This window comes from Ranitomeya variabilis, chromosome 1, assembly GCF_051348905.1.
Source record: "Ranitomeya variabilis isolate aRanVar5 chromosome 1, aRanVar5.hap1, whole genome shotgun sequence".
In the NCBI taxonomy this organism is placed as follows: domain Eukaryota; kingdom Metazoa; phylum Chordata; class Amphibia; order Anura; family Dendrobatidae; genus Ranitomeya; species Ranitomeya variabilis.
The window spans coordinates 1,069,629,723-1,069,643,190 of NC_135232.1; the positions used below are offsets into that span (position 1 = coordinate 1,069,629,723).

A 13,468-nucleotide genomic window follows, 5' to 3' on the forward strand; every position below is an offset into this window, starting at 1 on the left:
CACACATTAGCATGAGCAAAATGCAGACTGGTGTTTTCATGTTGAAAGATGGCTCCTATAACACTTTGGTGAAATGGACATGCTACTGATTCCACTACAAATTCAATGTAACACCAAGCTGTTACTGTACATGAGGGGTCCAGCTACTGTACATTATGCCATCCAAGACCATAATACCTTGAATAGGACTGCTATGACTTTCCTGTGTGAAGGCATCTTTACGGTGTTGCACATATGGTGTTTAGACCAGTCTCCAGCTATCATTTTGCACAAGAAAAAGCAGGACTCATTGCTGAAGAGAAAAGATCCCTATGTTCACCTCATTTACTTCTTTAAAGTCTCTGGTCATCATTTGAAGACAATATAGGCTACACGAAAAAGATACCTCCATATGGCTTCTTGGGATTATGGTGTGGGTTAACATAATGTACGGTAGATGGTCTTCACTCCATGAGCACTAGCAGCTCAGCATTACTTTGATTTGCTTGGGGAACCACTGTTTCAGCCATTTTTCCAAAGTTTCAAAGGAGTTTTTTTAACATGATATATCCACTTTAAAAGGGTTATCCACTAATTGGACAACCTGTTTTGAGTCCCTATGTACCCCCCAGCAAAATAATAACACTTATACTCACATCAGGAGCAGGCGCTGGTCCATCAGTGTTAGCACTGGCTCTTCAATGATATTGATATGGGATCTGTGACATTGTGATGCCATTCAATCCTTTGCAGCTAATTAGCACTGGCTTCACTTTCCTCTCTTTCGGACAAATCAAGATATCCAAAGAAAAGTGAGAGCTGCTGCTTTTTCACTTCCTCTAGATGTCTCACATAAGTCCTGGGAGAGCCAGTGAAGACAGCGCTGAAATGGCGGTGAGTGAGTTTGAGGCTGGAATTACACCAGTATATGGCATCTGATACCAGAGCATCGGATGTGACATGCTAATGACCCTTGGCTCCTGCTCTGCTGCGAGTGGGATCTGAGTGTAATGCTACTGTGCTCCGATCCTCTCGCACAGAGCGGATTGGAGAACAGCTGCGGAGGAGGCGGAGAAAGTAATTTATCCTTCTCCTTCTCTGCTGGCGATGGTGTATATCGCACCACATTTGGATGATATCCTAGTGCTGTGCATTGTGTCACTTGCAGCCATACACTTATATGGATGCACGTGAGCCGAGACCCAATCACAGCATGCCGATTCGGCATGAGCAAATAATCGCAGATGTGAGCTGCCCCATAGAGTAACACTACCGCATTGTACGGTAGTGTGACACCGACCTAAGTGTTATTATTTTACTTGGGGGAAACATAAGGATTCAAAAGAGGCTTTCTTAATAGTGGACAACCCTTTTATGAAATAAATATTTAGAAATTTGAATTTTATCTAACTGCTTATTTGTTCCTTGTAAATTTAGTTATATCATTTATTTATGTTAAATGAGTAAAACCTTAATTTATTTATTTTTTTTTTGGTCACCTCTTTTAAAGTGTGATATTAGCACAAAAAATAAGAAAAAATGTATGCCCAGCTCACTACTGTGTATATACACTCACCGGCCACTTTATTAGGTACACCTGTCCAACTTCTTGTTAACACTTAATTTCTAATCAGCCAATCACATGGCGGCAACTCAGTGCATTTAGGCATGTAGACATGGTCAAGACAATCTCCTGCAGTTCAAACCGAGCATCAGTATGGGGAAGAAAGGTGATTTGAGTGCCTTTGAACGTGGCATGGTTGTTGGTGCCAGAAGGGCTGGTCTGAGTATTTCAGAAACTGCTGATCTACTGGGATTTTCACGCACAACCATCTCTAGGGTTTACAGAGAATGGTCCGAAAAAAAAAAAAAATCCAGTGAGCGGCAGTTCTGTGGGCGGAAATGCCTTGTTGATGCCAGAGGTCAGAGGAGAATGGGCAGACTGGTTCAAGCTGATAGAAAGGCAACAGTGACTCAAATCGCCACCCGTTACAACCAAGGTAGGCTTAAGAGCATCTCTGAACGCACAGTGCGTCGAACTTTGAGGCAGATGGGCTACAGCAGCAGAAGACCACACCGGGTACCACTCCTTTCAGCTAAGAACAGGAAACTGAGGCTACAATTTGTACAAGCTCATCGAAATTGGACAGTAGAAGATTGGAAAAACGTTGCTTGGTCTGATGAGTCTCGATTTCTGCTGCGACATTCGGATGGTAGGGTCAGAATTTGGCGTAAACAACATGAAAGCATGGATCCATCCTGCCTTGTATGGAGCATCTTTGGGATGTGCAGCCGACAAATCTGCGGCAACTGTGTGATGCCATCATGTCAATATGGACCAAAATCTCTGAGGAATGCTTCCAGCACCTTGTTGAATCTATGCCACGAAGAATTGAGGCAGTTCTGAAGGCAAAAGGGGGTCCAACCCGTTACTAGCATGGTGTACCTAATAAAGTGGCCGGTGAGTGTAGTTCCTAATAATAGTCTTAAACATCTTGATTTGTTCGTGATTAAGTCTGCAGTCAGCAGATTATCACTGAGAAAATCAAGTCTCATGTAAATGGAAGAACTGTTCTTGTACTTAGCGGTATAATGGCAATTAGAGAATAATGTGAGGTTTAGTCCCTAAAGTCACAGGGCCACCTCTATTTACGTTTTTCTGGTATACAAAGTATATAAAAACAGTTTCTGTAGGAGTCAAATTTAGCTGTATTTTGCAAATTAATGATAAAAGGCAGCAAGTCCACCTCTTTGGAAATCACTAAAATTGGCGATTGCTATTTTATTACTGAAATCATAGGTCCGCATTCTTTTTAGTATAAGTGCAATGTGTAGTTGCACATTCACACTGTGGCCATTAACAGACAAACTCTAGAATAAAATCAATGAATAGGTACTCTGCATTAAGTACATAAGCAGTAATACATGTAAAAACCACGTGTGGTACCTACTTAACACTATTTTGAAGAAAAGATTGTAACAATAAAATAAATATCATAATTTTCAACAATAAAAAGCGCAAGTTTTTTTTTATTCTGCATTATTATTTATTATTCTGTACAATATCATTTTTACACCAAAATAATTACATAAATAACGGATCATGAAATAAATAGGAAAAAGGGCATGACTCAGAAGCAAACATTAGAAGGAGTAATAATGCTTAAATTAAGTCAGGCATGATTAAACCTATTAAATGTAATAGAAAGTATAATAGCGACTGAATTTACAGATAGCAGCCACACAGAAGGCACTAGAAAGCATGTATTAATGGTTTATATGAAACGATGATACTCACAGCTGAAGCACAAAAACAGTAAAATGAATAACGTTGTAATCTATTTAAAAAAAAATTATATTCACAAGATAGATATTAAATGTGGTCCCAACAATGTGATCTGTACATATTTCTGGAACAGGAACTATGTATGCTCTCACAGGAAGTGAGACTAAAATTATTCCCCTATTACTAACTTACTAAATTTGCCGAGACACTGAGCGAGAGAAACTCCTGCAGCTTCCCCTTGTCATTGTCTAGTGCTCACTGCTTTACAATTCAAGCAGTTTGTACCTACGTAAAAGGGTTCTGAAGATTTACTGACAGTCTTTAAGATGGAAAAAAATAAACTAAAGGTTGACGGAAAATAGGATTTTAAGCCGGGGTATTTTTGTATTTTCTTTTTCGTTTTTCACTCCCCTACTTCCCAGAGCCATAACTTTTTATTTATTTTTCCGTCAATATGGTCATGTGAGGGCTTATTTCTTGCAGGACGAGCTGTACTTTTGAACGAAATCATTGGTTTTGGCATGTCATGTACTAGAAAACGGGAAAAAAATTCCAATTGCGGTGAAATTGCAAAAAAAGTTCAATCCGGAATGTTTTTTTTTTGTTTGGCTTTTTTGCTAGGTTCATTAAATGCTAAATTTGACCTACCATTTTGATTCTCCAGGTCATTATGTCATAGACACCAAACATGTCTAGGTTATTTTTTATCAAAGTGGTGGAAAAAATTTCCAAAAACAAATTGCGCAATTTTCCAATACATGTAGCGTCTCCATTTCTCGTCATCTGGGGTTTGCTGAGGGCTTATTTTTTGCTTGCTGAGCTGACATTTTTAATTATACCATTTTGGTGCAGATATGTTCTTTTGATCGCCCGTTATGGCATTTTAATGCAATGTTACAGCGACCAAAAAAAATGTAATTCTGGCGTTTCAAAATTTTTCTCGATACGCCATTTAGTGATCAGGTTAATCCTTATTTTTATTAATAGATCTGGCGATTCTGAACTCGTCGATACCAAATATGTGTATATTTGATTTTTTTATAGTTTTATTTTGAATGGGGCAAAAGGGGGGTGATTTAAACTTTTATTTTTTTTATTTTTTTCAAAACTTTTTTTTTTACTTTTGCCATGCTTCAATAGCCTCTATGGGAGGCTAGAAGATGGCACAACTCGATCGCCTCTGCTACATAGGAGCGAAGCTCAGATCGCTCCTATGTAGTAGAATTGTTGCATTGCTATGAGCGCCGACCACAGGGTATACAACAGGACAACCCATTATTAATAACTTTCCTGTACAGTATCAAAGAAAAACACTTCATTAGTTGCCTCCCATTCTCATGCCAGAAACTCCGATCTAAAGGATGTGTCCCCCAGTAGTACCTGTCATTACTAAAATCATGCAGCCAATCAGTGACCACCGATCAGCTACTATTAGAGAGATTTCTAATCGTGGAAGCTTCCTTTCTTTTCCCCGGATTGGGGTGCTGACACAATCAGCCATCTACCAAGTTCCACTTGCCACTGTAGGGAACCTGTTACAGACAATATTATGAGTTTTTTGAATTGAGTTTTTTGAATTAGGTTTTTTCTACCCCCCTGATGAACCCCCTAAACGGAGGGAGAAACGCATAGGGGAGGCTACATGTCCCTATGGGTAACTTACAATAGGTTCACACTAGGGTACTGCCCTTGTCAGGGCAGGAGTAAATCTGGGGCACGACAGGGAGTGGTAAAATACAAAAAAATACTTCCGAAAATCCCCCTGTTTACTGCTTCTTTTTGTCTGGATTGAAGAAACTTCTGAACATGGAGTAATAGAAATATACAGGACGAAGGAGGTTCTATACTGGTGAGACTGTTTCAGTTTTTTATCTAGAGCACGGTTATTTGGAGCACCTGCACTTTATGACTGTTTTGTTGTCTAATATGCATTGGGGCTTAGGGCCATTTTAGAGTATTATTAAAGGCTATGTTTTACTTAGTTTTTTGCCTACTCTGCTGGTAACATTGATATTAGCATCTTAGCACAAAATGTTTCCCCCATTCTTACCATGTGTGGTTCATTAGGGGCCGACGAAGGGTTGAAGGCTTGGAAGCAGTGTCGGACTGGGATGCCAGGGGCCCATCAGTAAACAACTCCAGGCCTCACTTTTCAACTACATGCACATGTGACATTATCCTCAATCACAAATTTAAATAATAATCTAGGTGGATACCTAAATGAATAAGTTGCCTTTGTCTGTACATAGGTATTCAAGTATATTGTGCCAAGTACTGCTCCTATAAAAGAGCAGTGGCCTACTCTTGTACGGGGGTCCACTGGAAAATTCTCCTGTGGGCCAGTCCTTGCTTGCTTGGCAGCTTCAGTGGCTCTTACAAGTTTGTTCTGTATCCAAATCAACAGTGTCACAATGGGTTAAAAATAAATATGGCCAGTTATGTGCTGCACATCGACGGGACCTTTGTTTCATGTCTATAGTGTTTGTACGTATATTCTCAGTACTAAATTATGGGCATTTGCACGTGTTTCTTACAAGCAAAAGCGAAAAAGTTATTTTTAGCAAGGGAGGGTTTATTTTTTGAGACTTGTAAGCCTAAAGCATACTGTCCCTCAAATAACACTCATTGCTTAGAAGAATTGCTTAGGAATCAATTTGCTATACTTCATAGAGATATTATCTTCATAAGTAATCTCTAATCTGTTTAATTTAGACAGGTTTATCTCCCGACACATTCAATCAGGTAATCTGAAATACAAAGAGGACTCATCAAAACGTCTTTCTGGAAATAAATTTCAGGAAAAGTACATTGTATTGAGGGAGAGGAAGCTTCTTATCTACAAAGACATAAAGGTAACGGTATTGCAGTATTTTGGTTTGCGCGGGCACAAGTCTGTATTCTTTCATCAGCCTATGTTTTAAAGAACATTTCCATGATGTTTGCACTTAATGCAAGTAAGCTAAACTTAAAAGCAATCAACATTTTAGTGATTAACTTCAGATTTTAGTATATAATTGTAACTATAATAAATGAGTGACATTTGTTGGAGACCGAAAGCTGGAACCATCGCCTTTTTACCTCAGCATGATTTTCATCTTTATACAACAAGGTATGGTGTATATGCACTTGAAAAAAGCAAATTGACTAAAAAAGACCCTCTTAGTATTCACAACACTTTTATTCTTATTACCATAAAAAGGTGGGACGTAAGAATATAATAGAGTTACTGGGAAGGGAGCGGACAGTGGAGCTTGCTCTGTCGCTGTCTCACACCTTGCCGAGGAGGTTGACACCCTAGTATTGCGATATGGCACCCCCACTCATTGGCTCTCCCGCACTGACCCTATTGTGCTCTAAATGCAAACACCAAAGATATGTGATAAGGTGACGATTTCCGTGAAGATAGCAATAATGACTATAGGTATTAGGGTGCTAAGGAAAAATTAACTTTGCAAATTGGTAAGTCTTACCCCTCAAATTTGACCCTTTTGGCATAAGGATTCATCACATAAAATATGTTGACATTAAATTTAGATTTACCACTTGCTCAAGGCATGTGAATTATTCCATGTTTCTCATTTTCCACAATATTGTACACACAATAACCACTCAGTTTGTCATCATATCTTTAACTGGATATACTATTTATAAAAAACCTAAAAGTTCAAATCACTCCCCTTTCGCCCCATTGAAAATTTAAGGGTTAAAAAAAAAACCAAAACACACATTTGGTATCGCTGCGTTCAGAAAAGCCCGACCTATTAAAATATAAAATCAATTAATCTGATCAATAAATGGCATAGCATACCATACATAACGCGGGATATGCATGACGATAAATACTAAACAAACATTTAAAACTGCAATATGATGTGCCATTGAGCAACCAGTAAATGATAACCAATCTTAAAAAAAGAAAATTATAAAATATCTATGACCAAAAAGGAACAAAATTAGGAGGTGAGACCTTCAAAAACTTGCTACTTAATTTTTAACATGCATTTCCTTGGCACCCTAATATGTATGTATATATATATACTAGATTGTGGCCCGATTTTTACGCATCGGGTATTCTAGAATATGCATGTCCCCGTAGTATATGGACAATGATGATTCCAGAATTCGCGGCAGACTGTGCCCGTCGCTGATTCGTCAAGGCAACCTTTATGACATCATCGTCGCCATGGCAACCATTACGACATCTATGTCGATACTGTGCCCGTCGCTGATTGGTCGAGGCCCAGGCGGCCTCGACCAATGAGACACGTGGGATTTCCAGGACAGACAGAAACGCATCGGGTATTCTAGAATATGTATGCGTAGTATATTGCACAGCCCACGCAGTATATTGCACAGCCCACGCAGTATATTGCACAGCCACGCAGTACATTGCGCAGCCCACGTAGTACATTGTGGAGCCACGCAGTACATTGCGCAGCCATGCAGTACATTGCGCAGCCCACGTAGTACATTGCACAGCCCACGCAGTACATTGCGCAGCCCACGCAGTACATTGCATGTCCAAGTAGTATATTGCCCAGTCACGTAGTATAATGCTTCATGCAGTTATGGCCCCATAGATGCCCCATATAATGCTCCATGCCGTTCTTTATGGCCCCATAGATGCCCCATATAATGCGCCATGCAGTTATGGCCCCATAGATGCCCCATATAATACTCCATTCAGAACTTTATGGCCCCATAGATGCCCCATATAATGCGCCATGCACTTATGGCCCCATAGATGCCCCATATAATGCTCCATGCAGTTCTTTATGGCCCCATAGATGCCCCATATAATGCGCCATGCAGTTATGGCCCCATAGATGCCCCATATAATGCTCCATGCAGTTCTTTATGGCCCCATAGATGCCCCATATAATGCGCCATGCAGTTATGGCCCCATAGATGCCCCATATAATGCTCCATGCAGTTCTTTATGGCCCCATAGATGCCCCATATAATGCCCCATACATTGCTCCATGCTGTTATGGCCCCATAGATGGCCCATATAATGCTCCATGCAGTTATGGCCCCATAGATGGCCCATATAATGCTCCATGCAGTTATGGCCCCATAGATGCCCCATGTAATGCTCCATGCAGTTCTTTATGGCCCCATAGACGCTCCATACAGCATTGTGCCACATGTAATGCTGCTGCTGAGGCAATAAAAACAAAATATCACATACTCGCCTCTCGTCGCTGCTCCTCAGCATCCCGTCTCTCCGCACTGACTGTTCAGGCAGAGGGCGGCGCAGTTATATACTGCGTGGGCTGTGCTATATACTATGTGCCCTGTGTTATATACTGCGTGAATTTCATCAATGAAATTCAGAGAGTCGCATTTAGAGCAAACTGCATTCATATTCCCACAGTAGTGTTCATGAATTGTACTTTCATTGTCTGTTACGTAATGTGCAAGTTGTTGAATATTGTCCTGGTCGTGCCTTAGTTGCTAGAGCATTCGTTTTTTATGAATTTGGCGATCATGTTGTTCCTGTCGTACAACAGTTTGTTGTGGTGTCTCCGGTTGGCGACGTTGTCTGTGAGATTCCGCATCCTGGGCTTGTCTGGCGGCAGTTTGTTGTGGTGTCTCCTGTTCCCGATGTTGTCGTTTTCTTGCTGTTGCTGCTTTTCTGTCATCCTCATTGGCGTATTTTCATTTACGACCCATTCTAAGATCGAAACACAGGGAGATACCGCCCATACAGGGAGACGCAGGCACACACCCTACACAATGGCGGCACTTGACAGCAGTGGAGGACAATGATGATTCCAGAATTCGCGGCAGACTGTGCCCGTCGCTGATTGGTCGAGGCCGGCTGGCCTCGACCAATCAGCATGGCGGGATTTCCGAGACAGACAGACAATTAGACCCTTAGACAACACAATGGCGGCACTTGACAGCAGTGGAGGACAATGCCCGTCGCTGATTGGTCGAGGCCCAGGTAGTATATGGACAATGATGATTCCAGAATTCGCGGCAGACTGTGCCTGTCGCTGATTGGTCGAGGCAACCTTTATGACATCATCGTCGCCATGGCAACCATTATGACATCTATGTCGATACTGTGCCCGTCGCTGATTGGTCGAGGCAAATTCGCGGCAGACTGTACCCGTCGCTGATTCGTCGAGGCAACCTTTATGACATCATCGTTGCCATGCTGTGCCCGTCGCTGATTGGTTGAGGCCTGGCGGCCTCGACCTATCAGAGACGCGGGATATCCAGGACAGACAGACAGACAGACTGTATATAAAAGGCCACCAATTAAACAGTTTGAGCATCAGTGGTATATTTTGATCACTGCTGCAAAAACAATGCAAGCTCAATTGAAAAGACATTAAGTTTTTCTCCCTAAATAAGTTTAATAGGCGATTTGAGCTTCAATAGCGTACTTCTATGCACTGGTTTAAAAATAATACAGATCAGCTCAATTAGATATATCTCATAAAGTTTAAGACAGAAATCCATGTTTCCATTAAAAAACAGCAAATTCAAAAGAAAACAGGCTTGCAGTGAACAAATACTTTCTTGGAATATAAAAAAAATGTTCATATCCATATATATAATTGTCTAAGGGTTTTTCTGTCTGTCTGTCTGTCCTGGAAATCCCGCGTCTCTGATTGGTCGAGGCCGCCAGGGCTCGACCAATCAGCGACGGGCACAGCATGGCAACGATGATGTCATAAAGGTTGCCTCGACCAATCAGCGACGGGCACAGTCTGCCGCGAATTCGCCTCGACCAATCAGCGACGGGCACAGTATCAACGTAGATGTCATAATGGTTGCCATGGCGACGATGATGTCAAAAAAGGTTGCCTCGACCAATCAGCGACGGGCACAGTCTGCCGCGAATTCTGGAATCATCATTGTCCATATACTATGGGGACATGCATATTCTAGAATACCCGATGCGTTAGAATCGGGCCACAGTCTAGTCTACTATATAATTGTCTAAGGGTCACTTCCATCTGTCCTTCTGTCTGTCTGTCATGGATATTCATTGGTCACGGCCTCTGTCTGTCATGGAAATCCAAGTCGCTGATTGGTCACGGCAAAACAGCCATGACCAATCAGCGACGGACACAGTCCGGCGGCAAAATGGCCGCTCCTTCCTCCCTGCAGTCTCTGCCCGCTCCATACTCCCCTCCAGTCAGCGCTCACACAGGATTAATGGCAGCGCTAACAGACTGCATTATGTCACGGTGTAACGCACTCTGTTAACGTTGCTATTAACCCTGTGTGACCAACTTTTTATTATTGATGCTGCCTATGCAGCATCAATAGTAAAAAGATCTAATGTTAATAAAAATAATAATAATAAAAAAAATCGTTATATACTCACCGTCCATCGGTCCCTTTGATCCAGAACAGGCCTTCCCCGCTCCTTGCGATGCTCCGGTGACCGCTCCATGCATTGTGATCTCGCGAGATGATGATGTAATGGTCTCGCAAGACCGTTATGTCATCATCTCGCGAGACCGCAATGCAGTCTTGAGACCGGAGCATGCGAGGAGCGTCGGTAACCGCTTCACCTGGATCTGGGGGCCAACGGAAGGTGAGTATATAACTATTTTTTATTTTAATTCTTTTTTTTAACAGGGATATGATGCCCACATTGCTTTATACTATGTGGGCTGTGCAATATACTACATGGACTGTGCAATATACTACGTGGCTGTGCAATATACTACATGGGCTGGTCAATATACTACATGGGCTGTGAAATATACTACGTGGGCTGTGCAATATACTATGTCGCTGTGCAATATACTACATGGGCTGGGCGATATACTACGCGGGCTGTGCAACATACTATGTGGGCTGTGCAATATACTATGTGGGCTGTGCAACATACTGCATGGGCTGTGCTATATACTATGTGGGCTGTGCAATATACTACGTGGGCTGTGCAATATACTATGTCACTGTCCAATATACTACATGGGCTGGGCAATATACTACGTGGGCTGTGCAATATACTACGTGGGCTGTGCTATATACTACGTGGCTCTGCTATATACTACATGGGCTGGGCAATATACTACATGGGCTGTGCAATATACTATGTGGGATGTGCAATATACTATGTGGGCTGTGCAATATAATACGTGGGCTGTGCAACATACTATGTGGGCTGTTCAATATACTATGTGGGCTGTGCAACATACTGCATGGGCTGTGCTATATACTATGTGGGCTGTGCTATATACTGCGTGGGCTGTGCAATATACTATGTGGGCTGTGCAATATACTACATGGGCTGGGCAATATACTATGTGGGCTGTGCAATATACTGCATAGGCTGTGCAATATACTACATGGGCTGTGCTATATACTACGTGGGCTGTGCAATATACTACATGGGCTGTGCAATATACTGCATTGGCTGTGCTATATACTACGTGGGCTGTGCAATATACTACATGGGCTGTGCAATATACTACGTGAGCTGTGCAATGTACTACGTGGGCTGTGTAATGTACTACGTGGGCTGTGCGATATACTGCGTGGGCTGTGCGATGTACTACGTGGGCTGTGCAATATACTGCGTGGGCTGTGCTATATACTGCGTGGGCTGTGCTATATACTGCATGGACTGTGCAATATACTGCATTGGCTGTGCTATATACTGTGTGAGCTGTGCAATATACTGTGTGGACTGTGCAACATACTGTGTGGGCTGTGCAATATACTACATGGCTGTGCAATATACTATGTGGGCTGCGTTATACACTACGTGGCCTGTGTTATACACTACATGGCCTGTGTTATACACTACGTGGCCTGTGTTATATACTGCGTGCGTGAGCTGTTATATACTCCGTGGCTGTGTTATATGCTATGTAGGCAATTATACACTCTGTGGGCTGTGCTATATACTATGTGGCTGTGCTATATACTCCGTGGGCTGTGCTATATACTCCGTGGGCAGTGCTATATACTACGTGGCTGTGCTATATTTTACGTAGCTGTGCAATATACTACGTGGCTGAGCTATTTGCTATGTGGGCTGTTATATACTACGTGGCCAGCCGCGAAAAATCAGCAACACGCGCAGTCCGGCCGTGAATTGGCACGGGATTTGAACCATGTTTGGTTTCGCTAATTGGTCGCGGCAGGCCGAATCCTGTGTATTCAATGTATTATTCTAAAATCTTCATAAATAAAATACATATTCTAGAATACCCGATGCGTTAGAATCGGGCTACCATCTAGTATAGACATAGAATGCAATATGTTCCCTACGCCAACACTAAATTAAGATATTATTGTTAGGGTTAGTGTATCATTGTCTCAGAACATATACATTTTATATATAGATACCCAGATGCACAAATCCTTAATGAGGACAATGTCCCAAAAAAGCCCAAATAATAACCAAGGCTTATAGGCACAAATCCCAAGAACAAGGGTCCCAAAGTATTTTGTGACAATTTACTGCTCCATTTATTTCTATAGGAGAGATGAATGAGTCCCATAGAAGCAAGAAAAATATAGAAAAAAATGTTTCCTGATACTCTTGTTAATTTTAGTGAGCTTTTTTTCCAGTGATTAAGTTGTTTTAGCCTATGTCCCTTAAACACTTTTTTTGCCTTTTCAGTTTTTGGTGTGCATGAAAGATACATCTAATCTAAATGTCCTATAAACCCGTACAGTATAATTGTCAAATTGGGAATTTCCTGCTTAAATATCTCTATTAGTCTATGTGGAGAACTGCCGCAAAGAGCAATTCTTTCCTTGTCAGACTTGTTATGACCATGTTTTACTGCCCAATTACTAGAATGTACACAATTTAATACTACAGTATGTGAACTCTTGTAGTTCCAATAACAGCTGGTGGACTATGTTTTCTACAGCTAGATTTTCAGCAAAATCATCTGATCGCTGATGTGTATTTCTCTTAATAAAATGCAAGCGTGGTGCATGTGTCGACATAGTAAATTACTATTACTTTTTTAAAAACTGGTGTGTGGGCTGTGCACGCAATTTCTGTCTGAAGTTTAATTTAAATCATTAAATGTTCCAGGAACAAAGAGTAATTAAGTAATCTCATTATTTGTTGAAAACACTGAATAATTTAAGATCTGATCACTTTGCCGAGTGCAGTCTGTCAGAGTTGTAAAGTTTCAGACATGCCTTGTAAAATAAGCAGAATATCTTTGCTGTTTAGTTTTCTAATGTATTTGCTAAATATAC

The 13,468-nt window shown here is 41.4% G+C and overlaps 1 protein-coding gene across 3 annotated transcripts in view; it reads left to right on the plus strand.

Annotated features, from left to right (window-relative positions):
- Positions 1-13,468, plus strand: part of ARAP2 (ArfGAP with RhoGAP domain, ankyrin repeat and PH domain 2) — a 441,859-nt gene that overhangs the window by 383,620 nt on the left and 44,771 nt on the right. For all 3 annotated transcript variants that reach the window (XM_077279928.1, XM_077279930.1, XM_077279929.1), the window contains one exon: positions 5,978-6,117. In XM_077279928.1, the coding sequence (XP_077136043.1) occupies positions 5,978-6,117 (140 nt within the window). The remainder of the gene's footprint in view (positions 1-5,977; positions 6,118-13,468) is intronic.